Genomic DNA, 17,287 nt, shown 5'->3' on the forward strand with positions numbered 1-17,287 from the left:
GGACCCGTCTGTGCTCTGAATCAGCCACAAATCTCTTAATAGTGTGTGAAATATCTAATGTTTTCATACCTCGTCCAAGGCATTGAACTATTTCACTCTTTTCGGCAGCAGAGAGATACTTTTTCTTTCTAATATTGCTTGAAAATGGTGCTCTGCTTAATAATGTAGAACACCCACCTTTAGTAGTTTTTCTTTAAATTGGGCTCACCTGGCAATCTAATTATCACAGGTGTCAGAGATTGTTTTCAGTGATCAAAAGAGCCCTGAGACACAATGGGGGAGATTTATCAAAGGATTTAGACTGGTTTTCTTCCATCTAAAATTGTAGCACAGAAAGTCGCAGTCTAAATACATGCGACTTTTTCGCGACTTTTGCTTTAGAGGATTTTTGGAACATGATGCATTCTAGTCTATTTTAGACGGAAAAATGCAGTGGTACTGAATTTATCAATAGCGACTTTTCGCCGAAAAGTCGCATTGCCCGAAAGTAGGCTGAAATGCCAGACCATACTAAAGCAGGTTTAAATACATTATAAACCATAGATCCCGAAGTCTGTGCGCAGAATTTATCAAGAGCCGTGCGACTTTTGATAAATTAAGCGCACAATAGAACGGCCTAACCCTCTGTAGGTTGGTCTATATTGATGGGGGAAATTAGACAACTTTGATAAATTCCCCCCCAATAGCATCCATAAGTTAAACTGAAAAACAAAATATTTAATCTTTGTGGCACAAATAGAATTTGCATAATAATTTGGAACAGGGTGTAAATGGTAGATTGTAAATACTGGGAAGTGTGAGTGCAGTGTACAGTGCTTTGGGTTGTGGAAGTGCTATAGAAATAATAGGAAAATAATACATAAATAAGAATACAATTTGACAATTCAACATGAAATGATGCCACTGATAAAAATAAAAAAACACAACAGATCTGAGGACAGACACGCAGTAAAAGAGCAAATACTTATTTAAAATGCACCAAAAAAGAATAAGGGGATTGCACTGAAAAAATACCTCTGTAATAGTTGCAATCTTGTACATGCCATATGCATAGATCTCAATCTCCCCTGAGACTCCACCAAGGACCAAAGCATTAAGTCTAATGGGACAAAAAATATTGTAAAACAAATGACGGATGTATTTTCTTTACAGAAAGCAGACCTTCAATATAGCATTGTCATAGTATAGTTAAAACATAGTTTGCACAAAGTCTAAGGGGCAATGGACTTTCACTAGCTATGTAAATTGGCTACCATGGCCATGTAGATATATAGAAACATCATTTTATTTTATTTATTTTTCATTCAGCTTTGAATAAAACACATATGCAACCGGTGTTCGTTTAAAGCATCAGGTGTCGTTCAGGAGGCTTGTGGTGTGATGTCATAGCCACGCCCCCTCAATGCAAGTCTATGGGAGGGGGTGTGATGGTGGTCACGCCCCCTCCCATAGACTTGCATTGAGGGTGCGTGGCAGTGACGTCATGAGCGGGGCATGACCGTGACGCCATGAGCCTCCGCCCCGCATTGCCAGTCATCAGGCATGGAGCGAAGTTTGCTCCATACAACAGATGTCTGGGTCGCCGCAGCCAAGATCTACGGGGTACCTTTGGATAAGGGATAAGATGGAGTACCTCTTTAAGTAACACTCAGGTTTCTTTGTAGTTTCCAGAAAAACAAGGAGAGCACAGAGAAGCAAGATCTATTTGTACCTACCGCACATCTCCCAAAAGCTTTATTATTTCATCAGATTTCTCTTCACTGTGACAAAAAAAAAAAAAAAATGTTGGAATCATTTAGTAATGTGTATTATTAAGTATCAAGTGAGATTCAAACGGAGGATCGGTTTACTTACAGTGAGTTTATTTGCTCTAGTGATAGCAAAAAGTAGATTTTTATGCTTACCCTAAAATCTCTTTCTCGGAGGATCCATTGGGGGACACAAACTGTGGGTATATGCTGCTTCCACCAGGAAGCTGACACTAGGCAACAAAAAGAAATTCGGCCCCTCCTGGCAGGATATACCCCGCCTACAGACTCGGAGCTATCGGAGCTGAGGAAACCACAGACAAAATATAACCTAACCAACCCTCGGACAGGCAACCGAACCAAGGACACCGGAACAAATGGGTGGGTGCTGTGTCCCCCAAAGGATCCTTCGAGAAGGAGATTTTACAGGAAGCATAAAAATCGACTTTTTTTGTTTGGCTCCATTGGGGGACACAGAGACCGTGGGACATACCAAAGCAGTCCCCAGGGTGGGAGAGAACCTGAGCAACTCAGTTGGAAGGCTGGGCCACAGCCGCCTGCAACACCTTGCGACCCAAACCAGTGTCAGTGGACACAAAAGGTGTGCACCTGGTAAAATTTTGTAAAAAAGTGTGCAAGGTGGCCGCCTTACAGACTTGCAAGGCCATAGCCCTGTTGGGGAGAGCCCAGGAGGCCCCGACGGAACGAGTGGAATGAGCTGAGACCCAGAAAGGAGTAGTCTTCCCTTTGCAGCGGTAAGCTTCAGAGATGGCACAACTGATCCACCGCTAAATGATCGCCTTCGAAGCAGGAAATCCCTTACGACAACCCTCCGTAAGCACAAAGAAATAGTCACACTGGCAGAAAGGATGAAGTGACCGAAAGGTAAGTCCGAACGGCCCGTACCACGTCAAGACCATGAAGCAACCGTTCCCTGGGATGGGACGGAGCTTGGCAAAATGACGGGAGGACGATATCCTCGTTTAGGTGAAAGGCGGAGACTACCTTAGGCAAAAATGAGGGGACAGGATGAAAAACAACTTTGTCCTGGTGCAAGACCAGGTAGGGGGAATGGCAGGAGAGAGCCGCCAGCTTCGAAACTCTCTGAATGGAAGTGACTGCAATGAGGAAGGACACGAAGAGAAATGTCCCAGAGAGGTTCGAAGGGAGTACCCTGGAAAACACTGAGAACCAGATTCAGATCCCAGTAGGGGATCTGTACGGCAGAGCCACATGAGCTACACCTTGCAGGAAAGTGATGGTCAGATGCCAGAGGGCGCTGAAAGAGAATGGAGAGAGCCGACTCCTGACCCTTAAGGGAACTGAGAGCTAAGCATTGTTCCAACCCAGACTGCAAAAAGAAAGAAGGCGTGGAAGGGAGAAAACAATTGGGGAGAAGGATTGAGACTCACACCATCGAAAGTAGGAATGTCAAGTACAGTGATTTATCCTCGCAGAGGAAGGTTTGCGCGCCCCGATCATTGTGGGGAACACCTGGGGGGAGAACCCCCAGGCCCATAGAACAGCTGTTTAAACCACCACGCCGGCAAATGCAGCTACAGTAAACTGGGGTGGCTAAGGGGACCATGAGAGAGCAGGTCATGACAACCTGGGAGGCGCAGTGGTTAGTCGACCAGTAGGCGAACAACATCGGCGTACCACGTGCCTGGGCCAGTCCGGAGCCATGAGAATGGCAGAGAAGCCCTCCGCTTTCAGTTTCCTCAGGACTCTGGGAAGGAGAGGAAGAGGAGGGAAGAGATAGGAGGATGAAGTGCAACCAGGGGATCACTTAGGCATCTATGGCTAGGGCCAGAGGATTTCGGGACTTCGCGACAAAGCAAGGAACTTTTTGGTTGTGGCGAGACGCGAAGAGGTCCACGTCCGGAGTGCCCCAGAGGTTGCAGATCTCCGCAAACACCTCTGGATGAAGAGACCACTTGCTGGGGTCGGCAGAGGAGCGAGGAGAGGAAGTCCACCTCCCAATTGGCCACCCCCTGGATGTGAATCTCTGAGATGGAGGGAACTCTGAGTTCCGCCCAGAGCAGGATCCTGGAGACCTCGGTCATTGCCGTGGGGCTGCGAGTGCCGTCCTGGCTATTGACATATGCCATAGCCGTATAGTTGTCCGACTGGACACGAACAGGACCGTCCTGGAGAAGGCGCTCCCAATGGAGGAGGCAAAAGGTAAATTGCCCGAAGTTCCAGGATGTTGATGGGGAGAAGAGCTTCCTGGGAGGCCCATTGGCCCTGGATCATTCAATCCCTGAAAACTCCCCCCCAACCGCTGAGACTGGCATTTGTCGTGATGACCTGCCAGTGGAGGGCCAGGGAAGATCGCCCCTGTCGAAGAAGATGAGACCGAAGCCACCACAGGAGGGACTGGTGAGTCCTGGGGGGGGGGGGGGGGAGGGAGAATAATCCTGCGATTGAGGGATAGCAGAGACTTGTCCCACCAGGACAGAAGAGTAAGTTGATGAGGTCGACAATGAAACTGGGCGAAGGAAACTGCCTCCATGGTTGCCACCATCCGACCTAGGACTTCCATGCAGAAATGAATGGAAACTGGTACAGGATGACGGAGAAGAGGAACTCCTGATGACTGTCTGTCCGGAGCCGAACCCAGGCGGCCACCATGTTGAACTGGAGTCCCAAGAAGATCAGAGACTGCGTGGGAATCAGGTTGGACTTGTCGAAACGGGACAAGGTCTGAGAAGTGAGAAGCAGACTCTCCTGATTCTGGTCCCTGGTTGGAGCCTTGATCAGGAGGTCATCCAGGTAGGGGATCACGGACACACCCCAGCTTCGCAGGATGGCGATCAACACCGCTAGGACCTTGGTGAAGACCCTTGGGGCCGTGGCCAGACCAAAAGGTAGGGATACAAACTGAAAATGGCCTTCCGGAACAGCGAAGCAGAGATATCGCTGAAAAAATTGGGATGTAAAAGGTAAGCGTCTTGGATATCCACAGAGAAAAAAAAAACTCCCCTTGATCCATGGATGCCACCACAGAACGGAGAGACTCCATACAGAAGTGATGCAGGAGTATGTGGCGGTTGAGGAGCTTCAGATCCAGGATTGGGCGGACAGAACCCCCTTTCTTGGGGACGATGAACAGGTTTGAATAGAATCCTGAAAAAATGCTCCTTGGGAGGAACAGACAATCACTCCCTGAGCGAGAAGGGTACGAAGTGCGACCCGAAAAGCCGCCGCCAAGGAAGGAGAGCGAGGAGGGCAGGATCGGGAAAAAAACTGTTTATTGGAAAGGAAGCAAACTGGATTCGATAGCCATCGGAAATGACATCTCGGACCCAAGAGCCTTGCACGTGGGCAATCCAAACGTCCCGAAAGAGGGACAAACGACCTTCCACCCGAAAATAATTTCCGGGTGGGGGCATCCCTTCAGGCGGAGGGAGGCTTACGGGTGCCTGACTTGGCCGGAACGGTTATCCGACTTCCAGGAGGTGCGAGCCTTGAAAGAAGGAGCCTTCCTATCCTGTGAGGGTGCCGGTCTGGCTCCCCGACTCGAGTCCAAAGACCGAAAGGAGGATGACTTCCTGCAGGAATCGGTATGGCGAGACTTCTTCTGCGGTAATAAGGAGCTCTTACCTCCAGTAGCCTTGGAGATAATCTCATCCAGGCTTTTCCGAAGAGCCGGGTCCCAGAGAAAGGAAGCTCAGTGGTAGATTTCTTGGAAGTGGCATCGGCGTCCCAGGACTTGAGCCACATGGAGCAACGAATCGCCACCAGGTTAACTGTGGCAAAAGCCGTAGAACGGACAGACTGCAAGGAAGCAGAGCACAAGAAGTCTCAGGCATTGGAGAGTTGAAGAGCAAGATCTGCCAATTCCTCCGATGGGGACCCATATAAAATGCCCTGGCAGAGTTGGGAAGCCCACATAGATAGGGCTTTTGACACCCAAGCTGAAGCGAAATGGGGGAGCAAAGCTGAACCCGCCACTTCAAGAGAAAACTTGGCCAGATTCTCAATCCTCTTGTCTGCCAGATCCTTAAAGGAGGCCGCGTCCGCCTAGGGAAGAGTAGTCGATTTTGACAGGAGGGAAAACGGAGGATCTACAGCCGGAGGCGTTGCCCATTTCGAAATCAAGTCCTGGGAAAATGGAAACTGCGCCTGAACCTTCTTAGTCCCTTGGAAGCGTTTGTTTGGATGCTTCCATGCCGCTTCCAGTAAGGAGTCGAATTCAGCATGAGAGCTGAATACCTTAGGAGAGCGACAGGAGCGGTGGAAGAAAACTTCAGTAACGGGGCCCGAAGTTCCTGGGTCCTCTAGGTGAAAGGTGTCCCTGATGGTTGACACCAAGCTGTCCACCATGTTGGACACGCTGGTTCAGTCCTCTGGATCAGATGTAGAACCTGACACCTCATCTTCCAGCGCCCCAGGAGAACAAGAGCGGGTGGAAGAAGCCTTAGATGAAGGGCGAGGCGGACATAGGATGTAAACTTGGGAGACCTTGCACCTCGACCAGGAGAGTGGCCCCTGGAACGGGGGCGATGCCGGGAATCCGGGGAGGAGGAGTGAGACCCATGAGGAGAGCACTTGTCCTGAGCTCGGGAGCCCGGAGAAGAGACAAAGGATAACACCTTAGGGCGTTTGTGAGATCGCCCGAGACAAGGGTCAGGGGAAGGAGAACGAGCCTGTCCGGAGAGCGGACACAAGGGAGATCGCTCAAAGGCGGTCACCACTGAACCTGCGCCAAATCTAAAATTGACTGGGATAGGTCAGAGCCCGATGTTGCCAGACCCTCATTGGTAGAAATGAAGGAGGCACCTAGACATGACCCCTGCACTGTACTGTCATAGGACGGTGGAGGGAGATGGGCCGAAAAGCCCGGCTGGCGGGAAGTGGGGGGAGCTACAAGGCCGCAGCCTCGGCCTAAATTAATGACCCCCAACGCTCCGGGCACCTTATACATGGAGGCGGCAGAAAGTAAAAGTGGCTGCCGGCTGTGCACGCGCAGCACAGCCGACAGGAAGGGCGTAAGACTGTAAATAGCGAGTGGGGGGGGCATAGACTTTTACAGCAAACCGCCCACTTTGGAGGAAGGACCGTGGAGCTTCGGGGTTCCAGAAGAATGCACCCAAATACAGAGTGTCGGCCCCGGAGACTGAAAACAAAGACCCCGGAATTCAGGATGGCCGAGCAGGGAAAGCCTGGTCCCTGAAAATGCTGAGGTACAGCAGAGTGGGCACAAAACAGGGGTACTCCAGAGGTTGAGAGCCCTAAAAAGAAAGACCCCGGGGGGGATTATACTCACCCTGTCCCAGAAAAACTTACAGTCATTGTCGTAAATGTTGGCAAACCTGAAATTTTTCAAGAAAATGAAGTATTTCTCACAGAAAAGGATTGCAGTAACACATGTTTTGCTATACACATGTTTATTCCCTTTGAAAAAAAGCAAATTGGACATAATGTCACACCAAACTCCAAAAATGGGCTGGACAAAATGATTGGCACCCTTTCAAAATTGTGGAAAAATAAGATTGTTTCAAGCATATGATGCTCCTTTAAATTCACCTGGGGCATATAATGGGTGTGGGCAATATAAAAATCACACCTGAAAGCAGATAAAAAGGAGAGAAGTTCACTTAGTCCTTGCATTGTGTGTCTGTGTGTGACACACTAAAAATGGACAACAGAAAGAGGAGAAGAGAACTGTCTGAGGACATGAGAACCAAAATTGTGGAAAAATATCAACAATCTCAAGGTTACAAGTCCATCTCCAGAGATCTAGATTTGCCTTTGTCCACAGTGCGCAACATTATCAAGAAGCTTGCAACCTATGGCACTGTAGCTAATCTCCCTGGGCATGGACGGAAAAGAAAAATTGATGAAAGGTGTCAACGCAGGATAGTCCGGATGGTGGATAAGCAGCTCCAAACAAGTTCCAAAGATATTCAAGCTGTCCTGCAGGCTCAGGGAGCATCAGTGTCAGTGCAAACTGTCCATCGACATTTAAATAAAATTAAACGCTATGGCAGGAAACCCAGGAGGACACCACTGATGACACAGAGACATAAAAAAGCAAAACTATATTTTGCCAAAATGAACTTGAGTAAGCCAAAATCCTTCATGGAAAACTTCTTGTGGACAGATGAGACCAAGATAGAGCTTTTTTGTAAAACACATCACTCTACTGTTTACCAAAAACAGAAAAGAACACAGTACCTACAGTGAAATATGGTGGAGGTTCCACGATGTTTTGGGGTTGTTTTGCTGCCTCTGGCGCTGGGTGCCTTGAATGTGTCCAAGGCATCATGAAATCTTAGGATTACAAACAGATTTTGGGTGGCACTGTACAACCCAGTGTCAGAAAGCTGGGTTTGCGTCCGAGATCTTGGGTCTTCCAGCAGGACAATGACCCCAAACATACGTCATAAAGCACCCAGAAATGGATGGCAACAAAGCGCTGGAGAGTTCTGAAGTGGCCAGCAATGAGTCCAGATCTAAATCCCATTGAACACCTGTGGAGAGATCAAAAAATTGCTGTTGGGAAATGGCGCCCTTCCAATAAGAGAGACCTGGAGCAGTTTGCAAAGGAAGAGTGGTCCAACATTCCGGCTGAGAGGTGTAAGAAGCTTATTGATGGTTATAGGAAGAGACTGATTTCAGTTATTTTTTCCAAAGGGTGTGCAACCAAATATTAAGTTAAAGAAGATATCCCATGCAGCAAAGAAAAAAAAAATACCTAGCCATTCCATAGTATATTCACCTACCACCTCTCTGACATGTTTGTGATTTTTTTTCCGCCCCCCATTCACCAGCTATTCAGCTCATAAATTGCAGTTACTTCCTGGTTATGGTGGCTATGCCTGTGATCTCAAAGACTACATTTCCCTGCATGCACTGCTCACATATCCTGCTCTCAGCTGCCTGAGCAGAGAACTTGTTACCACCCCTAACTTATGTTAGCCACTCCCACAGCTCTGCTAGCCACTCCCACATAACACTGAGCTCCAATCATAGCCCTATACAGCAGGGTGGTCACATAACACTGAGCTCCAATCATAGCCCTATACAGCAGGGTGGCCACGAGGAAACACAATGTAATCTCAGTGCTTAGAGAGAGGGACCCTGGAGTTGAAGCTGCAGTTTTACACTGTAAAATCACTCCCTCCCCCTCCTCATCTCAATGAAACAGCTTTACAGTGGCACAATCACCTCCCCCCTCCTCTGCCCTGCACTCCTCTCTCCCCAGTGCTCAGTGTGACAATTCTACTCTCCCTCCCCTCCATTCTCAGTGTGACAGCCCTACGCTGGCAGCTCCCTCCCCTCCCCCCTCTCCTCCGTTATCAGTGTAAAAACATTAGCAAGGAGAGGGGAGAGAACTATGATCTGAATCAGCCGACATATAGGCAGTGCTGCTCAGCCAATCACTGCAGAACAGAGGGAGGACAGTGTGAATATTCATCAGATGGGAGGGGCTAAGGCCGAGCTCAGTCAGCTCTCTGCAGCACAGGGGTTTTCTGGGTAATTGTCACGTCACGGCCCCTGGATGCTGCTGATAACAGCCTGAATAGGGGGTCGAAAGTCATGAAAACCTGGAACAGCTGATTTTCCTGTCAGACAGAAGAATGCAGATAAAGCTTGTTTCTAAGCAGCACTGGTAATGGAAGTGATTTACAAACCCGTATAACTTTACCTTCTGCACTAGAAGCTGAACAATTGTTTACTGTGAGACTTGTCCTTTAAGGGTGCCAATCATTTTGTCCAGCCCATTTTTGGAGTTTGGTGTGACATTATGTCCAATTTGCTTTTTTTCCTTCCTTATTAGTTTAGTTCCAATACACACAAAGGGGGAGATTTATCAAAACCTGTGCAAAGGAAAAGTTGCCCAGTCGCCCATAACAACCAATCAGATCGCTTTATTCATTTTGCAGAGGCCTTGTTAAAAATGAAAGAAGCTCGCTGATTGGTTGCTATGGGCAACTCAGCAACTTCTCCTCTGGGCAGGTTTTGATACATCTCCCCCAAAGGGAATAAACATATATATAACAAAACATGTGTTACTGCAATCCTTTTTGGTGAGAAATACTTTATTTTCTTGAAAAATTTACGGCCATGACTGTACCTACTGAAGTCTTCAGCCAGCTATTATACACCTGCATCATGCCAGGCTGAGACAGCGAGACGAGCAGGGTAGATAGGGGGACCTGGACCCAAGGTAAAACCCCAGGTACTGGCCGGTGGCGAGAAGGGGTTGACAGTGCATAACTCTATGCCTGTGCCCCTTCATTGCATATGTAGGAACAGGTAGTGCTGTGCTCTTGAACCCCCACCTAAAAACAAGTAAACAAAAAGGAGATAAAAAGCTAAAAACACTTCCCTGCCCTAAACAATAAAAAAGTAAAAAGACCAGGTCTGGAGAACTCCAGACCTGTGTCTTCCTCCTACGGACACTAAGCTAAAACTGATAGTATCGAGTCTGTAGGCGGAGTATATCCTGCCAGGAGGGGCCGACTTTCTTTTTGTTGCCTAGTGTCAGCAGCATATACCCACGGTCTCTGTGTCCCCCAATGGAGCCGTACGAGTAAGATGATATTTCATAGAAATACTTTTAATACCAATAAGTGTGTTTAATACATTGCTAAATTTTATCATGCAAGATGCAAGATCTGTTCTTGCCAGTGCCCGATAACAAGGTAGTATTTTTCCAATGTCTGGAAACATTGTCTCATATGTTGTAAAGCTCCCAGCCATTTTCATTTTATATCCCACCTGACAAAGAAAAGTCTACAGACTTAGGCAATGTTCAGCTAAGTTTTATTGTGTATGGGGCTCCTGGTGTTCTTCCCCTGCGACACAGTGCTCCTTCCGTGAAGTTTGTGGTTTGATGTCCTCTCCAATGTAAGAATGCATGTGTTCTAGTTGAATACTTACCCCCAATAGGTAAATTTAGCAGTGTTGGGGCCTTTCTTCACGGTGACATAGTTAGTGGCGGACATGTTTTCGTTTTACAATTTTATTTACATGTTCTTTACTCATGTACCTTTGTGATGTATGTATGTATGCTCTATGTTGAACCTGTTATTGTCCTATTCTGGTTCTTACCTAGGCCAATTTGAGGCCAGACACGTGTAATGTTATGCTACAATGGCTATTTTTGTATTACTGACTGTATGCGCTGTACTCATGCCTATGCCTCTGTTATACTGTCTGGTGTATATATTGCTGATGATTTTTTTCTCTTCAATAAACCGAATAAAAAAAATTAAAAAAAAGTCTACAGACTACACATAAGCTGAGCTGTATGGTAAAATTAAAAAACAGAGACACACAGATTTGCCAGAAGGCAACAATACACACGTGGAAGCTAGAGTAGGAAGGTTCATCCAATTGAAGGGAATAGCACAAGCTACAATACCAAGTAAAGGCACTAGCATATGTACATAGCTGGATAAGAAGCTATAAGGGCACAATGTCTGCGCGAGTGCTATGACCCCTTTAATCAGCTGTTCAAAGGGGATACTGGGAGTTGGATCTCCTGATACTGATGCCTATAAAACCACTTTAAAAACAATGCTACTGTGGCTGCTGGTACATACTAGTTATGGAACCCCGAATGTTCTTTGACTTGCGTACAGTACTAGTGGAGTGACACACTCAGTCCCATCTTTCTGAATCATCTTCTGCAGGAATGATTCCTGCTATTGTGAAAAAATCCTAAGAATCAGACATCGCACCAGCACTGGAGATAAACAGAATACCAGGCGACACCATATCCAGGCAATATCTATGCACAGGAGCAATGTTATTAAAACATTCCAATGAAATAATGAAAACCTGATCTGACAGAGTAATTAAATATTAAAGGGGTACTCCGCCCCTAGACATCTTATCCCATATTAAAGGATAGGGGATAAGATGTCTGATCTCCATGCGTTTGTTTAGAGTGTCGGGTTCAGCGCCGGAGGATTGTGACATCACAGCCACACCCCCTCAATGCAAGTCTATGGGTGTGACGGCTGTCACGCCCCCTCCCATAGACTTGCATTGAGGGGGCATGGACGTGACATCACGAGCGGGCGTGATCGTGACATCACGAGCCTCCACCCCTCATTGCCAGTCATTCAGCATGGAGTGAAGTTCACTCCGTGCACCGGATGTCTGGGGTGCCACAGCCAAGATTGCAGGTGGTGGGACCCCCGCGATCAGACATCTTATCCCCTATCCTTTGGATAGGTGATAAGATGTCTATGGATGGAGTACCCCTTTAAGGACAAATCCTATTAGGAACAAATAATATAAGTGTCATTGAATTTTTTGTGCAAGCAAGCTTTCATTAAAAAAACTAATAAAAAAAGTTGCTTCACTTCTTTGTGCTAAAAACTTTTTTGTTTTTGCAGTTTCAATAACTTAAAGGCTCAGTTTTATGTTGTCTTACCTGAATATTTTAGCTGTGGCATTGTAACTATAAAAAACAAAACAAACAAAAAAAAAAAACAATAAGTAACAGAGTGAACTTATTTACTGTACACTATATACAACATTTTGTTTTCTTTTTGTACATTTACTTAGAGTGTGCCTGTCATATAACAAAACTTTCAACATGTCACAGAGACATGTGAAACGTTTTGATCTGTTTGGGGACGGGGTATTCAGACCCCCACCAATCAAAATAATGAGCTCATCTTCTGCATATTCATTTTTCTTCGCTCTCTTGTCACAATCATTAAATAACAATATGTTCTTACTTTTTGGGCAAAGCAGGCAACCTTGGAAGAAGAATACTGGACTCATCTTCTGCATTGTAAAATGATTTCAAGACACTAAGATAAAACATAAAAACTTCTGAAATTGAGAAAGCAAATCATCACAGAAGCACACACAATAGAAGCCTAGAATTAGTTCTGTGGATGGTTTTACACTTAAAAGTGGGCTAACGTCACACTAAGGAATTTCAGAGCGTAATTCCACTTATAAATTAAGTTTCAAAACTACAGTACAGCAGATTCCCATTGCTATCAAATGATTCGCTGCATAGTGCAGACTATGGAATTTCAGCAGCGGACGTTCCGCAGCTGAAATTCCACTGCCAGAGGAATGATCCTGCTCATTCAGTGAAATCCAAGTGGAATACATTGCCATCTATGGGAATGGCAATATCTGTGCAGGCCTAGTGCTGACTGATTCAGTCGGCGCTGGGGGCACTGATTAAGTTGCCTGAATTTAAACAGCCAGAAATTCCTCATTGTTAAGCCACCCTTAGCCTGGCAATGGATCCTAACACACAAAAGTCAAAGATTTGTGTAAAGATAATTTTTTTTTCCAGTTAAAAAAAAAAATCTGAAAATCTGTGTTGGTTCAGTGAGCCATCTATGCACACACCTATTCTCCTCTGTTACTTCCATCCACTGCATGCAGGACACTGCTGTTTCCACTGAGAAAGAATGAAGGCTTTCAGGCTTTTCGACATCACAAAGCACAACCTTCTTGGTGTCAGCCAGGCCAAACGCCAAGACTATGGGTACATACAAATAAACAAAACAATTAACATGATAAACATTTATCATGCACAAAACATAAAGAAGACCACTTACTTTTGCCATCAGGTCTCCATGCTAGGCATGTCACTTCCTTTCCTGTATTCTCATTAGGGGGTAAAATCCACACTCTCTGAATATTTGCCAGTCTATGAAGCAACACCTGACGAGGCAACATTAAGAGGCAAAATACAGTCAGATGTCACACTATGTATGTATTTATATAATCCAACTTTAGATGATGACCATAAAGGGGTTATTTAGTATATACCTGCCAGACGGTGTTGCTTTCTTTTCCTGTTAGAGTTCCCTCCCTCCAACTACAAGTCCCAGGATCCCTTGTTTGTAAGTGTGAGGTCACTTTCTCCCTCCCACACATCAGTCACCCCACCCTTTGCAGCACACCTGAGCTACAAATCCCTGCAGAGCTGTGGAGAATGATCTCCTCCCCACCCAGTGGTTGCTTCACCCATTGACTAGTGATGTAATGTTTCGGGCCGCACTGCAACCTGGAAAAATCTGAGAGGAGGCTCAATTTGTATGCTGTTTAAAATAAACAATTATGAACTATGCTGTATGCTGTTAAAAATAAACAATTATGAACTACACTAACTTTACACATTCATTCATATAAAAAAAATCCTGGAATACCTCTTTAAAAGAATAGGATGTAAACACAGTAACATAATTTGTAAGGTTGAAAAAAAAGACAAGAGTCCATCGTGTCCAACCTAGAACCCTACTGTGTTTATCAAGAGGAAGGCAAAATAAACCAGGAGTCTGATGCCAATTTCCCCATGACAGAGGAAAAATGTCTTCCCTACCCCAATATGGTGATTAGAATAAATCCCAAAATGAGAATCCCAGCGTGATATTTTCATTGTTAAAAGGGGAAAAATGGGTAAAAATATAAAATAGGGATTACTCCCAAGACCCCCCCCCCCCCCCCCATTATTGGCTAAGACATGGAACATCAGCAGTCAAGGAGGATCAAGATGAGTGGTGCCTTTTTAATGTCCACTCTTTTTTTTTTAATCAAATGATCCTGTCAGACAACCCCTTTAACACAGGTTGACCTGGGAAAATTTGATTAAATAGAAAAGCTCTTTTCTAACCATGAAGGTTATCTCATCACAACATTGGGAAGGCATATTACTAATACCATTGTGATCCCCCACTGGTTTCTAGCAAGACATAGCAAAAACTTAGAAATATGTAACCTACCCCTCCTCCTGTTCAGGAGAATTGTTCTTTGTCTATCTACACATAGGCCTCTGTTGTTATTGATATGTTTGTCTCTCTTCTTTGTTTAATAAAAATAGATTTGATAAAAAATGTACAGTAATTCCCTTTGCTTTTCTGGTACCGCTGCCATTTTATTCTACCAACTGGCTGGGGCCAGCTCAGTCAGACACCCACCAAGTGGACATTCTAGCAATGAGACCCTATCCACTTCACAACAGATCTGACTATTAGAAATAGAAGCCACAATGCTAACATGAACAGCACTTAGGAATTAACATTTTTTTGTCATTTAAAAATGTAAGAATGGTAACAACAATTCAGACATTACCTGGTTACTTATCAAACTTACCTCTCCAGTTTTGTTGACAAGAGCAATAAGATCCCTCTTGGGAGACCATGACATAAATATAATTTCATGGGGCAACTGCTTCTCCCCAACTTGCCGAAATGAAGGCATTGCAGAATCTCATCTACTCCAATATCAGGTGACACACTGGCATCTGGAAGAAGAGAAACTTTAGCAATAATGTTGTCATAATGTAATTTAAATGGTTTAATGCAGTGGTTCTTAACCTTGTTGGAGGTGCCGATCCCCACCAGTTTCATATGCGCATTCACCGAACCCCTCTTAATTGGAAACATAAAATATGATTTTTTCAAATTCAAAACATAGGAGGTATATATTTAAGTATATATTTATACATAGGTGCACAAAATGAATAAAACCATTAAGAACAAAGAACAAAACCATGAAAACATGATTTCCACACAAAAACATAATGAATATTTACTGCAAATCAGTGTGACTTCTGCTGTTGTCTTTCAGAGACCAGTTCAGAAATGTGCGGCTTTACCTTGGCAACTGCCACTCAGTGTTCTCATTAGGCAGACAGAGCTCCCCCACATTAGGCAGACAGAGCTCCCCCACATTAGGCAGGCAGTGTTCCCCCACACTAGGCAGGCAGTGCTCCCCCACACTAGGCAGGCAGTGCTCCCCCACACTAGGCAGGCAGTGCTCCCCCACACTAGGCAGGCAGTGTTCCCCCACACTAGGCAGGCAGTGTTCCCCCACACTAGGCAGGCAGTGTTCCCCCACACTAGGCAGGCAGTGTTCTCCCACAATAGGCAGGCAGTGTTCTCCCACACTAGGCAGGCAGTGCTCCCCCACACTAGGCAGGCAGTGCTCCCCCACACTAGGCAGGCAGTGCTCCCCCACACTAGGCAGACAGTGTTCCCCCACACTAGGCAGGCAGTGTTCCCCCACACTAGGCAGGCAGTGTTCTCCCACAATAGGCAGGCAGTGTTCCCCCACAATAGGCAGGCCAGTGGTCTTCAACTTTCGGACCTCCATATGTTGCAAAACTACAACACCCAGCATGCTGGGAGTTGTAGTTTTGCAACATCTGGAGGTGCGCAGGTTGAAGACCACTGATGTAGGCAGTGTTCCCCCACAGACATACAGCCTCCAGCCATATACAGTGTATGGCTGGAGTCTGTATGCCTATGTACTGCCCACTTCAGTGCTCTGACCACCGCTCCGGCTATAGCAGTAGGTCTCGGGACCGGAGGTCGGAGCACCGAAGATGATGTTCCGCTGGTCACTTACCAAGCTGGCCAGTGCACGTCTTCCTCCTTCTCTATCCTCCGGTCCTCGGCGCCTTAATTTCCATGGGCGGACGCACGGGACGTCAGTGACATCCCGGCGTGCGCTATGTCCCAGCGGCCCTGCGGTTTTAACAGGGCCGCAGGGAGTTAATAGTGATGGGGGGAATTGCCCCGTCACTACAGGACGGGCAAACACCGGCTCTGCTCAGGGCCCCGGGCCCCAAGCAATTGCTTGGTTTGCCTGTCCTGTTGCGACCTCCCCCGCCGAACCCCCGGGACTGACTCACCGAACCCCAGGTTAAGAACCACTGGTTTAAAGGGAATCTTTTATGGTCTGTCTCTTAGCTAACCTAATGTACAGCAGCATGTAGGCGGATGAACACCATGAATAATCATCCCATACTAATAAAAAGTTATATCTGTAACCAGAAAGTGCACAATACCAGGGAAAAGTATGGACATGCCTTTTCATCCCATGGTTATCCTCTACATTGTAGCATCCTTTTGCATCATGACACCTTTCCACCCTCAGCTTTCTGAGGTAGTCACCTGGAATGGTTTCCAGTTAACAAGTCTGCGTTGTCAAGGAGTCATTGGTGGAATTTCTTATTTCATATTATCCCTGATTTATCAATCTGGTTATGCCCATAACAACCAATCACAGCTCAGCTTGTGATTAGTTGCTGTTGTATTGTGCAGAGTTGGGATTGTTAGAGCTGGGTCACAAGGGGAACATCCGCAGCGTATTTCATACTGCGGATACACTGACAGCAGTAACAGAGTGACTGCAGAGTGAGCTCCCAGCTGCAGCCTGATAGCTCTGTGTGTCTGCTCATAGCAGTGGGTTTCCCGCTGTAGAAATCCGTCACAACGAGAAGACACACAGTGCTACCCGGCTGTAGCTTACTCTACAGTCCCTCTGTGACTGCTGTTGGTGCATCCACAGTGATCAGTCCTGCACTGATCAGTCCTATGTATAGCAATACTAACAATCCACAGATTGTTATAAATAGTCCCCTATAGAGACTTTATTAAAAAAAAAGGTGTTTTTTTTATTTGTAAAATGGAAGAGAGAGTTATTAAAATGTTTATTTGGGGAGGAGCTTACATTTATTAAAAGTTTTATTAAAACTTTTAATAAATGTGTATAAGCCCCTCCCCAATAAAAAATAAATCACCCCCTTTCCCCAT

At 45.9% G+C, this 17,287-nt stretch overlaps 1 protein-coding gene across 3 annotated transcripts in view; it reads right to left on the minus strand.

Moving 5' to 3' along the window:
• Positions 1 to 17,287, minus strand: part of ANAPC4 (anaphase promoting complex subunit 4) — a 70,939-nt gene that overhangs the window by 38,679 nt on the left and 14,973 nt on the right. For 2 of the 3 annotated variants that reach the window (XM_056541908.1, XM_056541910.1), the window contains exons 2-8: positions 14,841 to 14,991; positions 13,304 to 13,409; positions 13,092 to 13,224; positions 12,458 to 12,532; positions 12,148 to 12,174; positions 1,716 to 1,760; positions 1,015 to 1,099 (exon numbers count right to left, since the gene is read on the minus strand). In XM_056541908.1, the coding sequence (XP_056397883.1) occupies positions 1,015 to 1,099; positions 1,716 to 1,760; positions 12,148 to 12,174; positions 12,458 to 12,532; positions 13,092 to 13,224; positions 13,304 to 13,409; positions 14,841 to 14,948 (579 nt within the window). In that variant the 5' untranslated portion in view covers positions 14,949 to 14,991. Of the gene's footprint in view, positions 1 to 1,014; positions 1,100 to 1,715; positions 1,761 to 12,147; positions 12,175 to 12,457; positions 12,533 to 13,091; positions 13,225 to 13,303; positions 13,410 to 14,840; positions 14,992 to 15,064; positions 15,119 to 17,287 lie in introns of all 3 variants that reach the window. The other variant, XM_056541909.1, reaches the window with a different exon arrangement.

The sequence above is a fragment of the Hyla sarda genome, chromosome 10 (genome assembly GCF_029499605.1).
Source record: "Hyla sarda isolate aHylSar1 chromosome 10, aHylSar1.hap1, whole genome shotgun sequence".
NCBI classification, from domain to species: Eukaryota; Metazoa; Chordata; class Amphibia; order Anura; family Hylidae; genus Hyla; species Hyla sarda.